The following is a 22,416-nucleotide window of genomic DNA, read 5'->3' on the forward strand; positions in this document are numbered from 1 at the left end:
ATCGGCATGGCGCGCCGGCCATTTCTGCTTATGTGTTTCCCACGTGCGGCACTTCGCACGTGTACTGAGGAGTTCGTCATATTATAAAGCATTAGCATAGACGACATGGAAGGGCCGACTCCAAAAACTAAGGTGCACCACGATGCCGCTTTTAAAAGAAAAGCCATCGCGTGTGCAGAAACGAACGGAAATCGGGCCGCATCGCGGTCGTTCGGAGTTCCCCAAACGTGCGTACGAGACTGGTGAAAATAAAAGCAGAAGATTGTCGACAGCAAAGCTTCACGCAAGGGCTTGAGTGGACCACAGCAGGGTCGGTTTCCGCGAATCGAAAAGCTGCTCAGCGAGTATGTGCTTGAGCAGCGAGCGGCACAGTGGCCCGTGCCGACAGAACTGCTCCAAATGCGGGCTATGCAGTTAGCCTTAGAAAAAGGGCTAATGCGGAGCCAGTTTAAAGCGAGCAGGTGCTGGCTAACTAACTTTATGAAGAGGAAAGCCTTTTCCCTTTGAAGGCGAACAGGCATATGTGAAAAATATCCGGAGGAGTACGATGAAAAGCTTCACAGTTTTCAGAGGTTCGTCCTGAACTTGCAGCACAACAACGGCTACCTGCTTGGGCAAATCGGGAATGCCGATCAGACGCCTCCTTACTTCGACATGCCTGGCACCACAATCGTCGAGAAGGGGGAAGCAAGTTCGCGTGCTGACATCGGTCCACGGTAAAACTACAGTGACGGCAATGCACTGCTACACGTCGGATGGGCACAAGCTTCCCCTGTACCTCATATTTAAATGTAAGACGCTCCCGAAAGGAGTCGTTTTTTGCGAGTGGTGTGACCGTGCGGGCCAACGAGAAAAATGGGTGCGCGTTGCAATCGATGTCTTACTTTTTTTTTTCGTCGTGGAAACCGGGTGCGCGTTACAATCGAGGGCGCGGTAGAATCGAGTAAATACGGTATCTCATGCATGTCAACGTTTTGTGAACCCTCATTAAAAGCACTCTTAGCAAATCCATTGCATCCACAAAATGGTGATCATAAACTGCAAACACCACCACCTGTGTCCATCTAAAAGTTTATTGAACAGTGGAAGACAAGCAATCAACTTCCATGGCTGGAAAGGGCACAGTTGAAATGGCACTTAAAAGTGCAAAGGCACTTGTGGAATGTAACAGCAGCTTTATATCACTGGAATGTGATGCCCTGAGCCAGCAGCTTTATATCACTGGAATGTGATGCCCTGAGCCAGGGGCAACTCCTTGCTGTAGTTGATGGTGCAAGTGGAGCGACGCATGTACTGCTTCCATGAATCGCTGCCAGACTCCCGACCGCCACCTGTGTGCTGCATAGGGATTGCTGATCAGTACCAAATCATGGTAAAGAAACAGACATTTTGTTAACACACAGCTACATGAGACATTTTGCCCTCTTGCCTTCACCAAAATGTGACTAGAAATAGAACCAATGTCCTCGAATTAAGTACACTCAGCTGGTGGGAGATTCTCAAATGACAAACATGACCATCCATACTGTAGTTAGACCTTGTAGTTAGACCTGTAGTTAGAATTCTTGACCTAAAAAAGGAGCACACTTGTGCCAGCCACACAAGAGACAACTGGCAAAACCAGTGCTGGCTTCAAAGAAAGAAGTTCAAAGCCTTGTCCAAAAAAGCACAGTTGCTACAGAGCCGTGGTCCCTCCTGAAAAATTTGTTAGCCAGGCCTTGGATGTTTTTTGCACAAATAAAAGTGAAAAACACTAAGCCTACAGAATAAAAAAGGCATGGTACACAAAAGTAGACAGTAAAAGAAAACAATGAAGAACATTTCCCACAACACGTTTAGCAAGAAGATTTACAACTCACAAACCTCTGAGCGAAGCAGCTCACTGTGAAGAGCTGTTTTTCAGCACAAGAACAAAATACTTTCTAGAAAACAGCCAAACAGCATAGATTGCCCAAACAGAAGGGGATATTCTATGCACAGCCAAGTAGGCAAGCTTTCATTCGTGTGTTCAGCTTAAAGAACTCGAGTGGCTTCCGATTATCTCAAGAGCAGCAACATCATGCCTGTGAAGCTTTTCCTCCTACTTACAGTGATGCTATGACAAAACAAATTGATACAAAGTAGATTTCTGCCAACCCTGTTGGATACCATAAGAAAGATTGGGGCTTTGAATCAAAGGCTCCATATTTTACTCATTAAGAAACAATAGCAAGACGACAGGCATTAAAAAACAAAGAAATGACCTCACTATTGCAGCCACCTTTAAAAGAGCTGCTGACAACACAGACTTGACACTGGTGTGCCCCATTACAGTGGCTTCATTGCTGGCTCACATTTCTTCCATTCACAATTTGATTGTATGATTACAAGAAAATGGGCTCACCTTTTCACCACCAAAGGCACCGCCAATCTCTGCTCCGCTTGTTGGAATGTTAACGTTCACAATACCGCAGTCGGAGCCCTTTGGTCCCAGCCACTAGGAAAAGATAGCTTGGTAAGTACTATTGCCTGGCGCCAGCTTTGAATACTACCTTGAAGACGTTGCCCAGGCTGCCTGTAAAGAGGCTGCTTGAGAGGCCCTGCTCCACCTCATTGTTCCATGCGATGGCTTGCTCCAGGCTATCGCACTTGAGCAGGTACACGATGGGGGCAAAGGTCTCCCGGTGCACCACAGGCGCATCGTGTGCCAAGCCAGTCACAATCGTAGGCTCCACAAAGTAGCCATCACCCTCCAAGCGCTGCACACATCATGCCATTCAGGGGTGACGGGAAGTAAATGCAGTTATTACCGGGTCCGATTTGCCTACTACGTTTAAAATTAACTGCATGAAGTAAGGTGAACGGGAAGGACACAACCCTAATGAAAACCAGCATATATTAAAGGTACTTCAGGGGAAGTGTACTATACTAATTGGCACACAGATATGAACTAAAGTGTGCAGCACCTTTAAAGCATTTACTCGCACAATAGGCACCGGCCGAGTGGTGGCGCTTCTGTCGATGGCAACTACTGTATTTACTTTCATAATCCTCACACTTTTTTTGGCGGAAAACCGACGCAAAATTGGGGAGTGCAAGAATTAGTGCGTGGGGAAAACTTTCCGTGAAACCGTACAGAGCAAAAAAGAAAAGTAAGTGGCTGCAAATCGGGATTCTCGTGCCAGCAACTGCAAGCTTTGAGAAGTACTAGTTAAGACTTGTACTCAACAATAAAATGACAGGTTCAACACAAGGCAAGATTTATTTAGGACACAAAAAGCGCAAGCAAATAATCAAGGATTAGAATGCCGTATGCAAAGCTTGTGGGCCTTGTGGACATAGCGGTAGTGTTGGTCACTCGGTTAGCGTACGACGTCAATATTGGGCTGATGGCCATTTAACACAGAACCATCCCCAGTTGCCTTCTTACGAAATAAAGTTTACCATCCATCCCAGTCTTAGGCACACAGAAGGCCCAACGCATTTTGGTGGCTTTCAGCTGCCGTCACGAGTAGCGAACACAAAACTTGTCGGCTTTGAAGGGCCGTTGTTTAGTGCATGATCAATCACTTTCAACTTGAAAGCAGCCGTGTAGCTTCCGTATCGCTCCATAACGTAACAACATTACGGACACAATGTACAAAACCCGCTGCAATGCGCACTTTGGTTTGGCATAGATTGGATTAAATCTCTATGCAATATTAGGAGATGGCGCCAGATGGCGTGCGCTATCATCATCGGTGGCTGGAACGCGCATACGACATTATTGCGGCAATTTTCAGACATGCGATAATTACTCGCAGAAAAAAGAAATCGTATTTTTGTTGGGAAATGTGGGGGTGTGCGAGAATTATGAGAGTGCGTGGATTATGAGAGTAAACACGGTAATGGCATGTGAGTGCCAGAACGTGCGCAGGCGCTTGCTGCAAGGTGCTAGATGTTACTTTCACTGTGCTGCTGTTACCTCTGCTTCCGTCGTATGCTCCCAAAATCTACATGAAATGTAGGAGTACTGAAGATTACATTAGCTGTTAAAAAATATTAGCTTCGACGAAGCATCGAAAACTGGAAAACAGGAGCGGGCTAGAACTACAACAAAGAAACAAGTGCAATCAGTGAAGCCTTGAGAAAAGAAAGACTTTTATAAAAGAGAATGAGAGATGCACGCTCTCTTTATTCAATGATAGGGGACAATGATAATGTGTAGACACTACAAAATGTTGGATGAGAGCCGGCAGATCCCGCCCATTGTGTATCGATTTTATGTGAAGCAGCTTGCATTTGTTAGCTTTGAGTCGAGCCTAACAAAGTAAATGAACGTGTTTTTGTGAATGTAGAAGTTGTGTGGACATAGTGGCTTTGACATTGATATCGCTAACTGTGACTGTGGAAACTCGACGTTAACGTTGTCTTTTGCGCTTTCTGAAATAGTGTATTTCTCACCTCGTTCCTTATAAATCCTCATTTGGGAGTTTAACTGAACATTGACCAGCTCATAGTGATAAATATTTTGACTGGTGCTTGGAGCAACATTAAGTAAAACACCGTCGTAAACTTTCCTAGTGAAAGAAGTTGACTTTTGGTGTTTAATGACTGCTGGCGTACAGTGCCTTGGTGAATTCTGCAACTTATTTCCAACACAGTTTCAAACTCCAACACGTTTTCCGATTTTTTTGAGCCTAAGTGATATCTGGTGTATGTATGGAATCACGGCTATCCTTTCACGTTCTGTATCCGTGTTGATCAGATTCTGTCGCGTCCTCTGCTCCGCCTTAATAGTTCGCAGGATCGTCTTCGCAACAGACGCGATAAACGCCTCGGGGAAGCCTGAAGCCTTAAGGCGGGAAACTTGAGTTTTGAAGCTCGCAGAGATATTGTGGGCGCAAGACCTATTTAAAGCATTCTCAAGGCAGGTTCGTGCTATGCCTCGCTTAACTATCTTACTGCGCTCCTTCTCGGACAAAGCCCTCCGTGGCTTTGTCCGAGAAGGAGCGCAGGTTCCTCGAAGGATTCGGTGCGGGCAGGTAACGCGAACAGGTGCCTTGGATTAGCATGCCCTCCGTGGCTTAGTCCGAGAAGGAACGCAGGTTCCTCGAAGGATTCGGTGCGGGCAGGTAGCTTTACCTTTCTGGTTCGGTTTCTTCTAGGTTTTTCTTTGCTGTTTTTCAGTGCCTTTGTATTTGTGTTGTTTGTTTTTGGTTTTTATTACTCATGTTCTGCTCTTGTGCCATGGTAACTGTCTCCTCTATATATTTTCGTGCTCTGCGCAATAAACTCAGTTGGAAGTTAGCGCTCGTGTCTTTCGTGTCCTTCTTGTCTCTGTGTCGTCGTTTTGTTCTCGCGCTATAACTATCGTCATGCCATACCAACTAGCCCAAGCTGCCACACTTCTAAGTTACATTTCTAGTTATTCGGGCTCTTTTTCGTGTGTTTCTCTTCATCATTCAGTCCTCGTAACCCTCATCGCAGTCTCCATTTGCCGTGCACGCACCTTTTCCTTTTGCATTCGCACCAAGCAACTCCCTTTGGACGTTAAAGCCTTGTTTGGAGGTTACCACCCCTCTGTCGGCCATGGCATACGGGTGTGCAAAATTCTTCGGTCTGAATGGCACCGACAAGAGCGCATGTACCGGGATGCCCTGCATGTCCAGCTTCAACTGACAGATCTAACACCGGGAGTGAAGAAAAGAAGATGGCGAGAGTACTGCGACCGAATTCAGTACACTGCAAACCGCCTGTGGTCACGTGAGCTCGCCAGCCTTCATGCGCAGCGCCCAACTAAGCCTCGGCAATCAGGTGTCGTCCACTCATGCAGTGACGTCGTCCTCCCAGACTACGTCCACAACACCCTCGCTCTAGGTCCGAAGTTCGCCGTCGACCGAGGGAGGTCTGCACCCGAGCTTCTTTCAATGGTGCGCTCTGTGGCTGGCCATGCTTCACCTGAGGATTCAGACAGGTGCATCTCAGAAGGCGTCGACGTGCTCCTACGGGGTAAGCCTACCAGCAACAGCCTTCCGGTGCGGAAGACGACCAAGTTTCTTAGAGACAATGAACTTTGTGTCGTGCCGTCAGATAAGGAGGGTGGTTTCGCCGTTCTTCCTAATTGCTTGTACCTGGAAAAGGCGGTCACAGCTATCGAATCTGTTTTCAAATGTTGTACCGACATTCGTCTAGATAGGGTAAAAACGCAGGCCAGGGAAATGTGTCGCAAACTAGAGTTAAAACAGTTAGCACAGCACATTAGCAAAAGTGACAAAAATGGGCTCAGCATGTTTTTTTCTGCCAAAACACATAAGCTTGACATGCCTTTCCGTGTCATTGTGACAGAAAGTGGTACGTGGCAAAAGCAACTCGGCTTGTTTATTCAGACCCATCTAAAGTGTCTAAAGATTGACGACCCATTTGTGATCAAAAACTCGCAGGCTCTGATAGAATTTTTCAAACAGTCAAATCAATCTAATCTTTTTGGTTTTTCAATTGACATAAAGGACCTATACTACTCGCTGCCTCACGATGAGGTACTAGAATGTATAAGGGATAACAGAAATTTTCGGGGAATTGAACTTCCAATTAAAAACTGGCATTAGTTCGCGGAACTTTCTTGACCTGGTTTTGCTGTATCTTACGTCTACTTTCGTTCAATGGAATGATTGCATTTATCTGCAGAAAAAGGGTGTTTCAATTGGTTCATGCATAGCACCTCTACTCAGTGATCTTCTATTGGCAAAAATGGGCAAAAAACTGCAAGAAAAGTTAGAAGGCTCGCATGTCGTCAAAATTTTTAGATAAGTGGATGATTTCTTGGTTATTCTAAATTGTAAGTCTTCTATGTTTCACTCGTTGGCCACTCAAACTATAGGCGTGTTCGAAAATTGTTTGCAGCCTCTTGTGGTGACACATGAAATGACCGATAATGACAAATTACGCTTTTTGGATTTAAATCTGGCTTTTAGCCCACAGCACATCTGTTTGTGTTATGAACCACGTGCGCAGAAACCTCTACTCCCCTTTTCTTTTGCTCACAGTAAGATAGTTAAGCGAGGCATAGCACGAACCTGCCTTGAGAATGCTTTAAATAGGTCTTGCGCCCACAATATCTCTGCGAGCTTCAAAGCTCAAGTTTCCCGCCTTAAGGCTTCAGGCTTCCCCGAGGCGTTTATCCCGTCTGTTGCGGAGACGATCCTGCGGACTATTAAGGCAGAGCAGAGGACGCGACAGAATCTGATCAACACGGACACAGAACGTGAAAGGATAGCCGTGATTCCATACATACACCAGATATCACATAGGCTCAAAAAAATTGGAAAACGTGTTGGAGTTTGTGTCCTGTTCTCAGCACCGTTCAAATTAATCAGCCTCACCAAATCTACCAACCCCCTGAAAACGAAATCATCAACAGATTGCAGAGTTCAACATTGAAACAGGTATGCGGCCTGCTCCCGGGAAGTCGTCTATAGGACCCCCCTTTCATGTGGTGCTTGTTATGTCGGAACGACCGGAAGGTGTCTGAACGATCGGCTGAGAGAGCACGCGAACAATGTTAAAAACGGGAAAGATGGTTTTCTTGCCCAGCACTGCACTGAGTGCAAGTGTGTTCCCCTCTTCGAGGAAACAGCGACGTTGTACAAACACAGAGATGTAAGCACCCGGGTCATTGTCGAGGCTGCGCAGATGGCACGCGAACAGGTGCCTTGTGTTAGCAAGCCCTCCGTGGCTTTGTCCGAGAAGGAGCGCAGGTTCCTCGAAGGATTCGGTGCGGGCAGGTAACGCGAACAGGTGCCTTGGATTAGCAAGCCCTCCGTGGCTTAGTCCGAGAAGGAACGCAGGTTCCTCGAAGGATTCGGTGCGGGCAGGTAGCTTTACCTTTCTGGTTCGGTTTCTTCTAGGTTTTTCTTTGCTGTTTTTCAGTGCCTTTGTATTTGTGTTGTTTGTTTTTGGTTTTTCTTACTCATGTTCTGCTCTTGTGCCATGGTCACTGTCTCCTTTATATATTTTCGTGCTCTGCGCAATAAACTCAGTTGGAAGTTAGCGCTTGTGTCTTTCGTGTCCTTCTTGTCTCTGTGTCGTCGTTTTGTTCTCGCGCTATAACTATCGTCCTGATTATTTAGTCGTAATCCATGCGATCACAAAGGATTTGAAGAAAGTTTTGACTCCATGGAGTCGACTAAAGATACGCCCAACTGGGTGCCATCTGATAACACCTCTGGGAAGATGCATTGCCAGAATCTGCATTCAGGGTGCTACTTACATCGCTGATTTCCTTGTTCTACCGGAATGCTCGAGAGACAATACTCAGGATGGATTTCCTGCTAGCTAATGACGCCATAATCTGCAGAATTCTAGTATTTTTTCTCGACAAAGCTGGTAATAGACAATGAGACAGAGTTCTGCATTGCGTGTTATTGATGACAACGTAACCGTGCCACCGCGATGCAGCCTGCTGGTTGGCGTAAAGAATGACACACTCGTCGACTCTGAAGGAATAGCAGATGGCAATGTCAATTGCTGCTAAAGAAAGGCATTTGCATAGCTCAAGGCATTATTCGCTTACATGGTGAGCTTGCCAACATGCTGCTCACCAATTTCGGAAATAAAATTCAGCATGTCACAAAAGACACTGCCATCGCTTTTCTACACATCTTCACTGAAATGACCAACTTATGTGCCATTGCGTCGGAGCCACCTGCTTCCGAAACTATGCATAACCTTGGAACATCTGTTTCAATCAGCCGAAGTCCATCACCAGACGAGAGGAAAATCCTACAAGACCTCATAAGTGAATTCGCAGAATGTTTTTCCACCTCGGAAAAAGTGTGTCGCAAGCAGATCGTGAAGCACAGGATCATAACAGAGGAAACAATTAGGCCGGTGTATCAACACCTTTACAGAGTTTCGCCGAAAGAACAAGAAGTTATAAATAGTCAGGTGCAAGAGATGTTGCAGGACGATGTCATTCAGCCACCTAGCAGCCTGTGGGCATCGCCGGTAGTTCTTGTGAGAAAAAAAGACAACATGCTCAGATTCTATCTAGACTACCGAAAGCGGGATGTATACCCCTTGCCGCGTATTGGCACAATGGATCGTCTACAGCACGCCAGATATTTCTCCTCACTTAAACTTAAAAAGCGACTATTGGCAAATTGAAGTGAATGAAAAAGACCGTGAAAAGGCCGCTTTTAAAACCCCGGATGGCTTGTATGAGTTTAAAGCACTACCTTTTGACCTCTGTTGGGTGCCAGCGACATTCCAGAGCATGATGGACAGTGTCCTCACGGGGCTGAAGTGGCAGTCATGCCCAGTCTACTTGGACGATGTTGTGGTATTTTCTGCGAAGTTTGACCAACACGTAGAGAGACTGCGGTCAGTGCTTCAGGCTATCCAGTCAGCCGGCTTGACAATCAAACCAGAAAAGTGCCAGTTCGGCTCCGACAAGTTTCGTTTTCTGGGACACGTAATCAGCGCGGAAGGTGTTGGCCCTGATCCTGACAAGACTGTGGCGGTCGCAGGATTCCGAAAGCCCAGAGACAAGAAAGAGGTGCGTCGATTTTTCGGCTTATGCACTTACTACAGACGATTTGTAGAAAATTTCTCGAAAATCACCGAACCTCTAAACAAACTCACAAAAGACGAAGAATCATTCGCTTGGGGTGCAGAACAAGAAACAGCTTTCAATGAACTAAAAAAACGTCTGCAAAGCCTGCCGATCCTTGCCCACTTCGAGGAGACCGCTGAACCAAAACTCCATACTGACGCAAGCAATTTCGATCTCGGCGCGGTACTCCTACAATGGCAAAATGGAGAAGAAGAACTTATAGCTTACGCCAGCCGCACCCTACCAAAAGCCAAAAAGAAACTACTCAGCGACAGAAAAAAAGAGTGTTTGGCAGTGGTATAGGCAATCAACAAGTTCATACAATACCTCTAAGGAAGGCAGTTTTGTGCCGTCAGCAACCACCACTCCCTTTGCTGGCTGGCGAACTTAAAAAACCCGTCGGGACGTCTTACCAGATGGAGCCTCAGACTGCAAGAATACGACATTACTGTTGTACACCGGTCTACAATGATGCTGATTCCTTATCACGCATGCCACTTAACTGCTCTTTCAGAGAAGACGAGTCAGCATTTCTGTGTGTGATGGAAGCCTCGGATATCACGAAGCATGAATGAGCTGACGCAGGACTAGTCCCAGTGATCAAACACCTCAAAAGGCGTGGCGAGCAGGTCCCACATGTATTTATTTAAGAGAAAATTATCTTCATTCTGTCTCCGTGAAAATGCGCTATACAAAAAGAACTTCGGGCCCAACAAAAAAAAGGTCTTACTCGTCAATCCGTTAGCAATGAGGTCCAAAATCTTAGAAGCTTGTCATGATGAACCATCGTCTGGTCACTTGAGCATCAGCCGGACATTTGCCAGAATTCATCAGAAGTATTACTGGCCCAAGCTGCTGGCGTCCGTGCAGCAATATGAGAAGACATGTCGCGAATGTCAAAGGCGCAAAAGACCCCCACTGAAGACGGCCGGCCTGCTCCAGCCCATAGAACCGCCTGCTACACCATTTGAACAAGTTGGAATGGATCTTCTTGGACCCTTCCCAATGTCATCATCGGGCAAGAGGTGGATCGTAGTCGCCACCGACTACTTAACGCGGTATGCTGAAACCGGCTGCCTTGAGCGAGGAACGGCCGCTGAAGTAGCCAAGTTTTTCGTGCACAGCATAGTTCTTCGACATGGCGCCCCAAAGGTAGTAATCACCGACCAAGGAGCAGCCTTGACATTGAAGTTGATGCAGTGTTTGATGATAACGACGAACACCAGTCATAGGAAAAGCACTATGTACCATCCCCAAATGAATGGGTTAACAGAACGCCTAAATCGCACCATCGCCAACATGCTGTTGATGTACGTGAACTTGAAGCAAAAGACGTGGGACGAAATGCTGCCTTACGCAACGTTCGCCAATAATACGGCACTCCAAGAGACCGCCCGCGTCACCCCATTTCGGCTTCTCTTTGGTCACATAGTCAATTCAACTCTCGGCACCGTGTTACCAGTCGACAACGACCGCTATGAGCCATCTCACATTGGTGAATTCCTGCAAAAAGCTGAAGAAGCACGCCAGTTGGCAAGGCACCGAATACGTCAACACCAGTTCAAAGACGTGGACTACTACAACCTGCGCCGCAGGGGAGTTAAGTACCAGCCAGGTGATCAAGTATGGATTTGGACTCCAATACAATGACGCGGCCTGTCATAAAAGCTCCTTCGATGGTACTTTGGTCCATATAAGGTCCTTCGCCGACCAAGTGACTTAACTTATGAAGTAATCCCTGACGGACAAGAGCGCACCAGGACGATGCAGATTTCGGAGGGGGAGTAATGCCCCACAGATTGCTCCTACTAATAATTTTACGAAGAGAACCAACGAGACGCTATGTGGGAATCTACAGTGCCTCAGGCATGCTCATGCATCTTGGCACAGGGCAGCGCATGCCTCTCGTGCACGAGCCGAGAGACTGATCTGGTTTTCTGTTCAGAAAGGGACACGTACGCGGAACGCTCAGTGGACTCTTCTTCGTATCACAGCTACTTTTCTGAGCACAAGTTCGCCCTTAATTGTACAGCCTCAAAAAAGTCTTCGTGTACCCTGTTTGAATAGTTTATGATAGATGACTAGAAGCAAACGTGAGTATTAAGCATTTTCAAAATGCTTTTTAGTGTTGCCAGAGAGTGCCATCGTACGGTTGTGCGAGAATGCCACTAATGAATAAACTGGTACTTAGTCATAGGCATGCGCACCTCAAAGCCATACATCGACATGACAGGGAGGATGGATGCTGCAATGAACCACTCTGATGGAGAACCCCGTGTACGCTTATGTACTTGGTGGTTAATGCATACAATGTTTAGTGTGTAGTTAGCCGCGTTCCCGGCAGGTTCTCAGCACAAATGTACATATTAACGAGATTTTACTGTAACGAGTTCTGAATGTCTTCTGTGTGTTCATTTCTGTGCGCACTGGTACGAACATTATGCTGCAGCTAGCTTGTTGGTAGAATATCGTTCGCCATCTCCTGTACATATTCCTACTTTTGTTTATTTTGAGGGCTTGCTGCTTCTGTTTAAATGATTATGTAAACTGAGGGAACATTAAGCTAAATTAAAGCTAAATTTTCCTCCTTTGTGTCATCAAAAGCCTGCGATGCATGCTCCAAACAAGGGTGTAGCTGCTCCAAAAGCACATTTTGCCTGCTCCAATGGCTGCTCCAAAATTCTGGAAGGCATTCCCACCACTGCAACCTTCTCTTTCAAGGTCAGAGTGCACATTGGGCACCACCATTATACCATCCACTACTACACTCGAAGACATTTTCTTGACGCAAGCCTACTACCATGCCAAGAAATAGTACTTCAGTTTATTGATGATTTTCCCATTTTGCATGGCTCAAATAAATGCTGCTTTACTTATTAGAAGACTAGAACAGTTGTGAGACGTCATAGCTAAAATACAGTTACAGTCAAACCTCGTTGTAATGAAGTTGAAGGGGGAGTTGTGAAGACTTCGCTATAACCATTAGTTCGATATAGCCAATATCCATTTCTACCAAGAATTAGCCAATAAGAGAGAATGTACTCACCACCGAATATCACAGCAGCCCGCCGTGCTGAGAAAAACTGCCGTCAGAAGGCAGAAAACTAGCAAAATAATAAAGAACACTGCGTTTTATTTTTGCCAAATTTAGCACATTAGCTGGATGATCACTTACAAAAAAAAATAGTCCTTAATAAACTTTTGCTGACTCTCTTTCAAACGGATGACTGCTTTTTCATCTGCCTCAGCTATTTAGAGTTCATCGTTGGAGTCATCGTAAGCACTAAAGAAGCAACCCAGCATGTCAGTCGCATCAAGCATTTGCGCGGGCATTGGTACGTAGAGTTCGCCAACATCAAGCTCCGGGGTGTCGACACATTTGTCACGGACGTCATGCACCCCGTCACCGCGCGCACAATTTCCGCATCTGACAACTCTCCAGTTGTTACTGTGTCATCATCGGCCCCAGCGTATGTGCAGAAAGCGTCTCAGTCAGGCACAACACCGGCATCAAGGAAAATGTCTCCCAACTTCAGGGCCTGGACGGTGGATTTAACGGCTTTCAGCATCTTTGAAAACCACAGACTTCTGCTCGATTGTTTCTGCGCTTAGGTTTGTCGCTGCTGTTGTCCATCTCATGTCTAGCAGCGGAAACTGATTGAGGTAGTGTTGCTCTTCCATAGCCAAGGACAAGGAACAAAGCCAGAATCTAGCCGTCCCGGCGCGGAGCCTGCCGAAGGAGAGGAGGAGGTCAGATGTAAGGGCAGGTCAACGAGTTCTACAGGAGAGGGGAGGCCGGCTGACACACTCATGCGAGTTGCTGCGCAAGCGAGTCCATTAGTTCGTGAGGAAAGGGGAGGCAGGGAGACTTGCACCCACATGCGTGTTGGCAGGCAGCTCCAGCAGAGTGCAAGGCGCGAGCTTTGAAAACCGCAGCCGTGATGAGACGTTAACTGTTGCGTGCTAGAAGATGTTGAATTGTCGTATACCAAAATGATCAGTAAATGCTTGTTGTGGATGAAGAATGGTTCGTTATATCCATTGTGAGGAAATTTTCGCTTTGTTAAAATTAGGTTTTAAATACAAGGGCATATAATAGAAATTCAAGGGGAATTACAATTGCTTTGTTATATCCATTAGTTCGTTCTATCCCGCTTCGCTATAATGAAGTTCTACTGTGTTGTTAACTCAGCAAGAATGCCTTCCTTTTTCTTTCCATTTCTTAGCCAACACCCCCTTCTCAGCACATCTGTTTCTTATAGCAAACATGGCCTCCGTGACATAAGAGGTCAATGAGCGGCCGCAAATGCACTGTTTAGGTCTCCAAAAAAAATATGTCATAATATGGCATTAAAATGTACAACTTGATAAATGCAGTAATGATACAGGCAAGCAAAACTGAAAACAGCCGCAAGCTGCTGTACTACTTGAGGAGCAATTCCAATGTCAAGATAAGTAGTTGTTAGGTATAGCTGCACTGCCACGCCAGGAGATGTGGCAAAAGGAACAGGCACTATAATGTACAATGAACCAGCGAAATGCTTCTGCCGTTCATATTCACAGATTACAAACCATTTGTCATTTTGGATGACAAAACAGATTCTTTTAGTTCGTTTTTTTCTTTTTTTGATCACTGGCATATTCACTGTTGTCATTCAAATTGACAATGTAAGCATTACCATGTTTTGATTCTTTTTATATTAAATTTTGCTACACCGTTTCCAGTATGGGTTCATAATGACGGTGATGATGTTATTAGATAGAATATTCTGTCAAATGCTTTGCGACCTTGGTATATTTTGTGAAATCTTTAGGTATCTCAATAAATTACAAATAAATGTTAAAAAGACAAAATTTATGCTTCTTTATCCTAACAATAAAGATTAGATTTCAACATGAAAGTGTATTATGGAGATTCTCAGCTAGATCTCCAAAATGACCATTGCTTTTTAGGCACTACTTTTCAATCAAACTAGGGCTGGTCCCAGTACGTGAACAATGCAAGAATGAAGGTAGCAAAGTTGATTAGCATATTGAACAACTTATGTAACTTTTTAACCAAGCTAAAGAGGGAATTATAATTTTCAATAATCCATTATCATTTGATTTTAGTCATTTTTTGTTAGTACTGTATGAGATAACAGGAATTAAGACCAATAATGGGAAACTTTACTAATTACAGAGAAAGGCAGTAAGAATACTTCACTCGGAATGTAATTTGCACTTACCAGCGCTCATGCCCAAGTATAACATTACATTATTTACAAAATGATGTCGATGTGTCGGAGGACTGGGACTCTACTACCTAAACAGGGACACCGGTCATGACCTTAGTAAAAAAAGCATAGTTTTTGAAAGAATGCATACCAACCATAGGATGAAGGTAATTGATTACCAAGTCAAGAAATTATGTAGTGAGCACCCTGAAATAATTGAAATGGCACAATTGTGCACCAGCTCAAAAATTTTAAATTGAAAACTCTGTCCTTCTTTAGCATTTAGAATAAATTGATATTTTGGGCATAGTTGATTAGGCTGTAGTCTCGCATAAGATTGGGCATGTGTGTGTCTGCCAACGCATTCGCGTTATTTGCTTTTTTTTTCTTTTTAACTTACTTGTGCCCAGATGTGGCAAATATGTCAAATAGTATTACTTGTTGTTCTTGGCATCTTGTGGTGCAGAGTTCTGTTGTCTGTTGGTATGGTGAATATGTACATTTGGTGCAATCGCTTTTTTTATTTTGATTGTATATGCAATGTTCTTTTTAACTGTGTCTGTGCATGCACTACCTCTGTTACGCCCAGTGTGAGCAGGACCACAGAGGCAAACCACCTTTTGTCCTGTAAGGGCAATGCATTTGTGTTCTCTAAAACTAAATAAATAAAATAAAAATCGTGAAATATGCCTTGAGAGTTCCAAAGAGCTAACTAATCTGACACTCACCTTTCCACCACACTGGATGACGCCACCGGACTGGACCGCTTCAGCCACAGCTTCGAGGAACTCCTCGACTGCACGCTCCGTGTGCAGGGGCCCACACAGGGTGGACGGGTGCAGAGGGTCTCCGAGGCGAACCTGGCCATATGCATTCTTGAGCCTCGACAGTACCTCGTCGTAAACCTGCACAGTTCCCTCAATTGCTGCCATACTAAACAAAGCGAAAACAATGGAAAATAAACTTTTAATGAGTGCACTGCTGAAATAACAAGTCAGCTGCTAAAGGAGCTAATAACGCTTTGCCCCGGCCACGAGCGGTGCGAGACTGAAGGCGTGGGTAGCAGAGAAGACGACAGGCGGGAAGGAACAGGCGAGAAGGGAGGTCAGGGGGCCGCAGTGTCTGGCCACAGCACGGAGGCTCCGAGAACATACAGCTCGGTGGCGCAGCAGTCTTTGACCAGGGCAGAAACACAAGACAGACGGCAGAGAGAGAAACAGGTGAAGCAAACAGGGGCGCCATCGCAAACAGGAAGCCAGCAATTGGAGCGTAGAAGGGTCCTATTGGTGGGGGACTAACGTGGCCAGGGTTAGGGATGGCGTTGTCAAGACAGTGAAAGAAGATGGGAGAGTCGGGGTGGAGGCACAGTCAGGGAAGAGCATGGCGGATGCACTGACCAAAGCTCAGGAGGTTGTACAGAACAGCATGGAGGGCGAAAATCTCGTCATTATTCATGCAGTGCTCAATGATGTGTTGAAGGGCAAGAATCGGAACCTTCAGAGACAGAGGATGGGATGCGTAAGCTCCGAGAAGCCTCTGGGTGTGTGCATGTAACCATATGCACAGTCCCAGAGGTCTGGGGACAGTCTCGTGGGATTGAAAGGAGGGTAGTGGAGGCCAATTGTGTGGTCAAGGGTATGAGCCGGCAACTCTGATACAGCGTAATGGAAGTTATCCAAGACATGTATGAGCCCGGCGCTCGCCCCTTTGCACAGGATAGCATTCACTACAGTGGTGCGACGGGCAGGAGGGACGGCAATAGAATGGGTCGTCAAGCCACGGCTTTTTTAGGGGGACCCAGAGCCCCGAGGCCAACAGTGTAGCCAAAGACGGTTCTAAAGGGGCACAAATATTCAAGCCACACTGAATCTGTGGGAGAAGAAATCAACGTAAGCACAAGTGCCGAGCTGAGTAAGACGTACGCTATATATACATGCAGGGTGGCAGGAATAGGTTAAAGTGGGAAGAGATAGAAGAGCAGTTGAGGCAGGAGGAGCTGATGGTATATGGGGTTGTGGAGACATCTTCAGGACATCAAGCAACCACCTTGCAATCCGGACTATGTATGGGAATATTGCAATGGAACAGAAGGCAGCAAAAAGGCGGGTGGAATTGGTGCATTCATACATAAAAGCATGGTTTGGCAAAGAGTCAAGCAGGGATGCATGGAACATTTATGGCTAAGAGAAAAAGTAGCTGGGCAGATGACACTCCTTGGTTCGGTGTACTTGTGGACGGGAGCAAAGGCCAGAGAGAAAAACCAGGCAATGGTAAAATGTATATCAAAGGACATTGAGGAATTAGGAGGAGAGTGCGAGATAATTATACTAGGAGATATGAATGCACACATAGAAGATATAGATGGGTATACTGACTCAACAGGCAAAATGATCATGGATATGTGTGAAAGGCATGATTTGATCATTTGCACCAGTACTGAGAAGTGTGAAGGGCAAATAACATGGGAGGTAGGAAGGCTGCAGTCAACGATAGATTACGCACTGATGTCACATAAGATGTATGATAAGCTCAGGGGAATGCGCATACATGAAGGTGGCTCCAAAAGTCTGGGTAGTGATCACAAACGTATCAAGCTAAGTTTTGGAAGAGCAGCAAAAGTGGGAAGAAGACAAGATGAGCAACTACAGGAAAAGTTTCATTCAGAAAGGCAAATAGAAATTGCTACTAAACAAATTGAGAAAGTAATCACCGAGGATAATAAAACAGTGTGGCCATACACAAATCTAATTAGACTGTTTGTGCTAGAGCTTGCTAAGGCACGGAACAAGTCACCCCAGAAAAGAAGACACAAGCCCAAGAGTTGGTGGGATGAGGAAGTTAAGAGAGCCATAACAAAACCTCAGGAAGCCTCTAGGGAACACAGACATGCTAAGCAGTGGGGTGAACCAACAGATGATGTTGAAAGAAAATGAGACATCTTTCTAAGCTCTAGAAGGGAAGCATCTCTTCTTATAAATGAAAAGATTAGAAGAAAGGGGGCTCAGTGGCTGGCAGAAGTACATGAAAGGGATAGAGTTAGTATGAGGCACCAATCATGAGCATGTTGGGTGTAGCGCAATCAATGCGGCTGATGTAGAGCACGTAGCCAGTTCCCAACCCGTCAACTAGCGAAGCCGATCGGTTCCATGAAGACGAACGCGGAAGACCCAGAGCATGGGAAAGAAAGGAGCCTCCTTCGTTCTCACGGTTCACAAGTGGAGCCGTCAATGTAATCCCCGTTCGGGACTAGAAGGAGAAGGCTTACTCGGAGAAGCGTCCAGCAAAAGGCAGGTCAGGCGCCACCGTCTGAAGTTTAAGCCATTGTTGGCATGCACGCGTGTCATTGAGAATGACGCGGGGACGCGACCACTTGGCTGACCGAGACATAGTGGCAGCAGGGAAACGACCATAATCTCCCCCGCTGTTGTTAGGATGTCGAGGCGCCTCGCTGTCGCATGCACACCTGGTAAGCGCACGGAGCCCAACGGTGTACCCACCGCTCTTAAGGAGGCTTCTAGGAAGCAACAATTAGAGAGAACTGACGGGGCTCGAGCGTGAGAACGGCTGCAGACGAAAGTCGGCCGACGGAGGCAGCACGGCTTGGCATGAGAGAGAGTGTCACACGCGCAGAACCTATCTCTTTGCGTGTTTTATTTGGTAACGTGGTTTTAACCAATGTAGTACCTGTTATGAAGGTGTTTCTGTGATTGGTTGTGATGATGCGAGTCCCAACATGTGATTGGTGTTTGTAAAGACTTTGTTCAACCGAGGGTTGAAAAGAGGATGTTTGAATTTGAAATTAGAGCGGAGGTTCGGGCTTGGACTCGGGCAGTCGCCTGAGGCTGCAATAAAGCGTCTCTTCAACGGACTACGGCTCTTCCTTCGCGCTGCCACCGTGCACTCGAGTCATCGAGGGGACCCATTCCGAACCTCAAACATCTTCCCTCCTTAGCTAGTGTTGAAGCTAGTCGAGGAGGAGGAAATTAACTGATAGAAAGGCTGCTGCGAAATTTTGGAACCATCTAAATTCCCTAAGAAATGAAACAAGCCTAGAGCAGAGTTTTATAACTACAGCTCAAGGTGCTAGGTTAGAAGGGGACGAAGCTATTGAATATATAAGAACAAGGGTGTCAGAAAAATTTCAACAAAGAAGTGCCTTATGCACCACAATAGACAAGGATGGATCAAGTGGCACAATGGCTCCATTTTCACAACGAGAGTGGGGAAAGGGCTGAGAAGAGGGTTCCAAGTAGTACTTCAACAGGCCCAGATGGCATTCCAATTATGCTGATAAAGACATTGAGTCCGAAGTTTAAACAGACTTTGAGAGAGGCAGTCAGCAGAACAATAATCGAGGGTGAAGTCCTCGATAGTTGGAAACTCGATAGGATGAGCATGATCTATAAAGGAAAGGGGGACAAAGCTGACATAAACAACTACCGTCTTAAAACAGTGACATCTGTGGTCTACAGGCTGGCGATGCAGATTATAAAGGAAAGACTGCAGGCTTGGATAGAGGATGAGGGGGTCCTGGGGGAACTGCAGAATTGGTTTCAGAAACACGGGAGGTTGGAAGACAATCTGTTTTCACTGAAGCAGTGCATCGAAATAGCAGAAAATGAACACAGGCCCCTGTGGCTAGCATTTTTGGATATCAAAAGAGCGTACAATACCGTGGTTCAAGAGGACTTGTGGGGAATACTGGACACACTAGGTGTGGAAGATGGAGTCACTAATCTTTTAAAGAATATCTGTTAAAGTAACAATGTAGTTATAAAGGGGGAAAAACAGGTATCCAAGCCTACAGAGGTAAAACGGGGGCTTGGGCAGGGGTGTCCTCTGTCACACTTGTTATTCATGATGTACCTACAAGGATTAGAGGCCAAATTAGAGGAAAGTGGACTTACCTTAAACCTCTCTCTTGTAAAACAAGGGTAACTTATCGAGCAGGCACTACCAGCATTGATGTACGCAGATGATATAGTGCTAATGCCCGACAACAAAAAAGATTTGCAGAGATTGATTGACATCTGCGGTAATGAGGGAGATAAGTTAGATTTCAGCTTCAGTAAGTAAAATCAGCAGTCATAATTTTAATGATAATGAAGGTTGTGAGCTCAATATACAGGAAGTCACGCTAGAGATAACAGATAAATACAAATATGTGGGCGCATGGATAAGCAATAAGACCGAGTACCTAAGGGAACACGAAATATACGCGACGACTAAAGGTAACAGGAATGCAGCAGAGATAAAAAATAGGGCACTGTGGAATTGCAATAGGTATGATGTTGTGAAAGGAATATGGAAAGGGGTCATGGTTCCTGGGCTGACGTTCGGCGATGCGGTCTTGTGCATGAGATCAGAAGTTCAAGCAAGATTAGAAATTAAGCAACGTGGAATAGGTAGGCTTGCTTTAGGAGCTCACGGGAATACACCAAATCAGGGAGTACAAGGTTATATGGGATGGACATTTGAAGGCAGAAAAGCTAGCAGCAAGATAAAATTTGAGAAGCGATTGAGAGAAATGGGGGAGGAGCGTTGGGCTAGGAAGGTTTTCAGCTACTTGTACTTGAATGTCGATACAAAATGGAGGAAGCAAACCAGGAAATTGACTGGTAAATACTTAGAAAACAGCAGGTGGCCAAACCAAAAAGAACTATCGGTTAAGAAGTTTTTGGTTTGGCCAAAGTGAAGCAAACGGAGACTAACATGTGGAGAATTGGCATGATTAAGAAGTCTGCACTAGAGATCTATCGAAATTTTAAGCAGGAAATTGCCAAGGAAAGAATCTATGATAATACTCTGAGTAGTTCTCTACTGTTTGAGGCCGGGACGGGAGTATTGCGAACCAAGACATATCGGGCCAAATACGAAGGGGTAGACACGGTATGCAGTGCGTGTGGACAGGAAGAAAAAACTGCCGAACACTTGATAATGTTCCGTAAAGGGCTTCACCTTATAGTTCAAGATGATGGCGCAGAGCTTTTCAAAGCACTGGGGTTTAGGGTCAGGGAGGGCAAAATAGACTTTAGGCGGGTAGAATTAACTAGAAGGTTATCCGATTGGTGGATAAAGTCAAGGCACGAGTGAAAATTAAACCCTTCACTGCAAAGTACCAGTCCTCAACTTTACTATGTAAAGAAAAAAAAAGATAAATCTAGTGGTTAGTTCACTAAGTTATGGCTAGGCGGCGTTAGCCGCTGCCCGATCTAAAGGGTACAGCCACATCCATCCATTTATCTTGAGAGGTTGCATTTGGACAGGTTGAGTGCCATGTTCCGAGCTGAACACTAATACATGACTTTGTTAACATCATTTTGTAGCTGTTCACAGTGTGACTCACTAGGAATTTTGCAATAAATACAGCAATCATCTGCATATAGCCTCACATGGGATGAGAAGTTAGGCCATTAATAAATATTAGAAAAACAGAGGCTTTAGAGAGACACTGAGGAAATTTTGAATTAGCAAATTTATTGCAAATTCGGTATCAGCGACTGTAGAACAACATGTCTACAGAGGTTTTTTTTTGCAAGGTTCGATTAAACAATGGTGCTATAAGCGAGCAAACTTTGACCAAGAAAACGCCTCCCCCCCTCCAGCACGCGCACGCGCAGGGGTGAAGCACAATAGATATAGACACGTGGGAAGGTGACTTTACCGTCAGGGTCGAGCCTCTACCCGACGGGCAACTTTACGCCAAGCCGCCTGCGTCGCTCAGTTGGCTCTGCTTGATTACTTCGTGGTTGAGGCTTGTTTCTTCTGCTATCTGCAGCCTGGCGAAGCATCAGTTCTACCAGTTCCTAGGGATTTCTTGCCATTGCAATGTTCTCTTCTTCTGATTAAAGATTTTCACTATCTGGCATTTCCCAGTTGTGTTTGTGCAAGGTTGAAGTGGGCTCACGAAGTCTAGTTACTGTACAGCATATGGCTGCCGCAGCACTTACGGTAGCTATGAGGTCGCTTTTGAAAAGTTTGTTCAGGATCAGAAGATGGCTGCGAAATGGGCCGCTGCAGTTAAAAGAAAGTATTTCAAACCTACGAGAAGAGGCACGCTGTGGCAGTCGTGAATCTGCCAAATTTCGATGCAGCAGCAGCATCACTCCCCTTTACCCTTAAGGTATGTCACCACCTTTGAAAACGCATTTTTTTTAAACACATTTTTAAAATTTTTATATTCCAAGAATCCCCAATCATTCAAAAATATTTTGCCGAAAGAATTATGTTTCTATCTTATTTAGTTCCAAAGTTATAGGCAATTTTCGAACATGTGGTGAACAGTTGCAAAACCGAAACTAGTGTTGTGTGCTAACAGAAACTGATAAGTTAGCGAACATCAGCGGCAAATGTTGTAATTTTTCTGTTATGTATTGGTTTGATAACTATAAACTTGTTTAGAGACAACTTAGAAGTCTGTTTTTTCAAACTTTGCATTAAATATCCGTAAGGGGGACGCGTGAAGTTACTAGAGTCTTTGTTGTTTACTTTGCGCGCGCTTCATGCTGCTGCTGTTAATTCTGCGCAGTTTGTATTTTTTACACGTGATATCTTTAGTAGCAGTAGTACAAATATAGGCTGAACGTTTTTGTAAGCAGGTATGGTGAAGTTCAGGGTAAAAAGACGGCT

At 45.4% G+C, this 22,416-nt stretch overlaps 1 protein-coding gene across 1 annotated transcript in view; it reads right to left on the bottom strand.

Moving 5' to 3' along the window:
- Positions 1–1,055: 1,055 nt before the first annotated feature.
- Aldh7A1 (aldehyde dehydrogenase 7 family member A1) overlaps positions 1,056–22,416 on the bottom strand; it is a 91,770-nt gene continuing 70,409 nt past the window's right edge. Inside the window, exons 5-8 of the mRNA XM_037433962.2 lie at positions 15,516–15,692; positions 2,532–2,738; positions 2,384–2,476; positions 1,056–1,338 (exon numbers count right to left, since the gene is read on the bottom strand). Of these exons, the coding sequence (XP_037289859.1) occupies positions 1,219–1,338; positions 2,384–2,476; positions 2,532–2,738; positions 15,516–15,692 (597 nt within the window). The 3' untranslated portion in view covers positions 1,056–1,218. The remainder of the gene's footprint in view (positions 1,339–2,383; positions 2,477–2,531; positions 2,739–15,515; positions 15,693–22,416) is intronic.

Source organism: Rhipicephalus microplus, chromosome 3 (assembly GCF_043290135.1).
Source record: "Rhipicephalus microplus isolate Deutch F79 chromosome 3, USDA_Rmic, whole genome shotgun sequence".
Taxonomy (NCBI): Eukaryota; Metazoa; Arthropoda; class Arachnida; order Ixodida; family Ixodidae; genus Rhipicephalus; species Rhipicephalus microplus.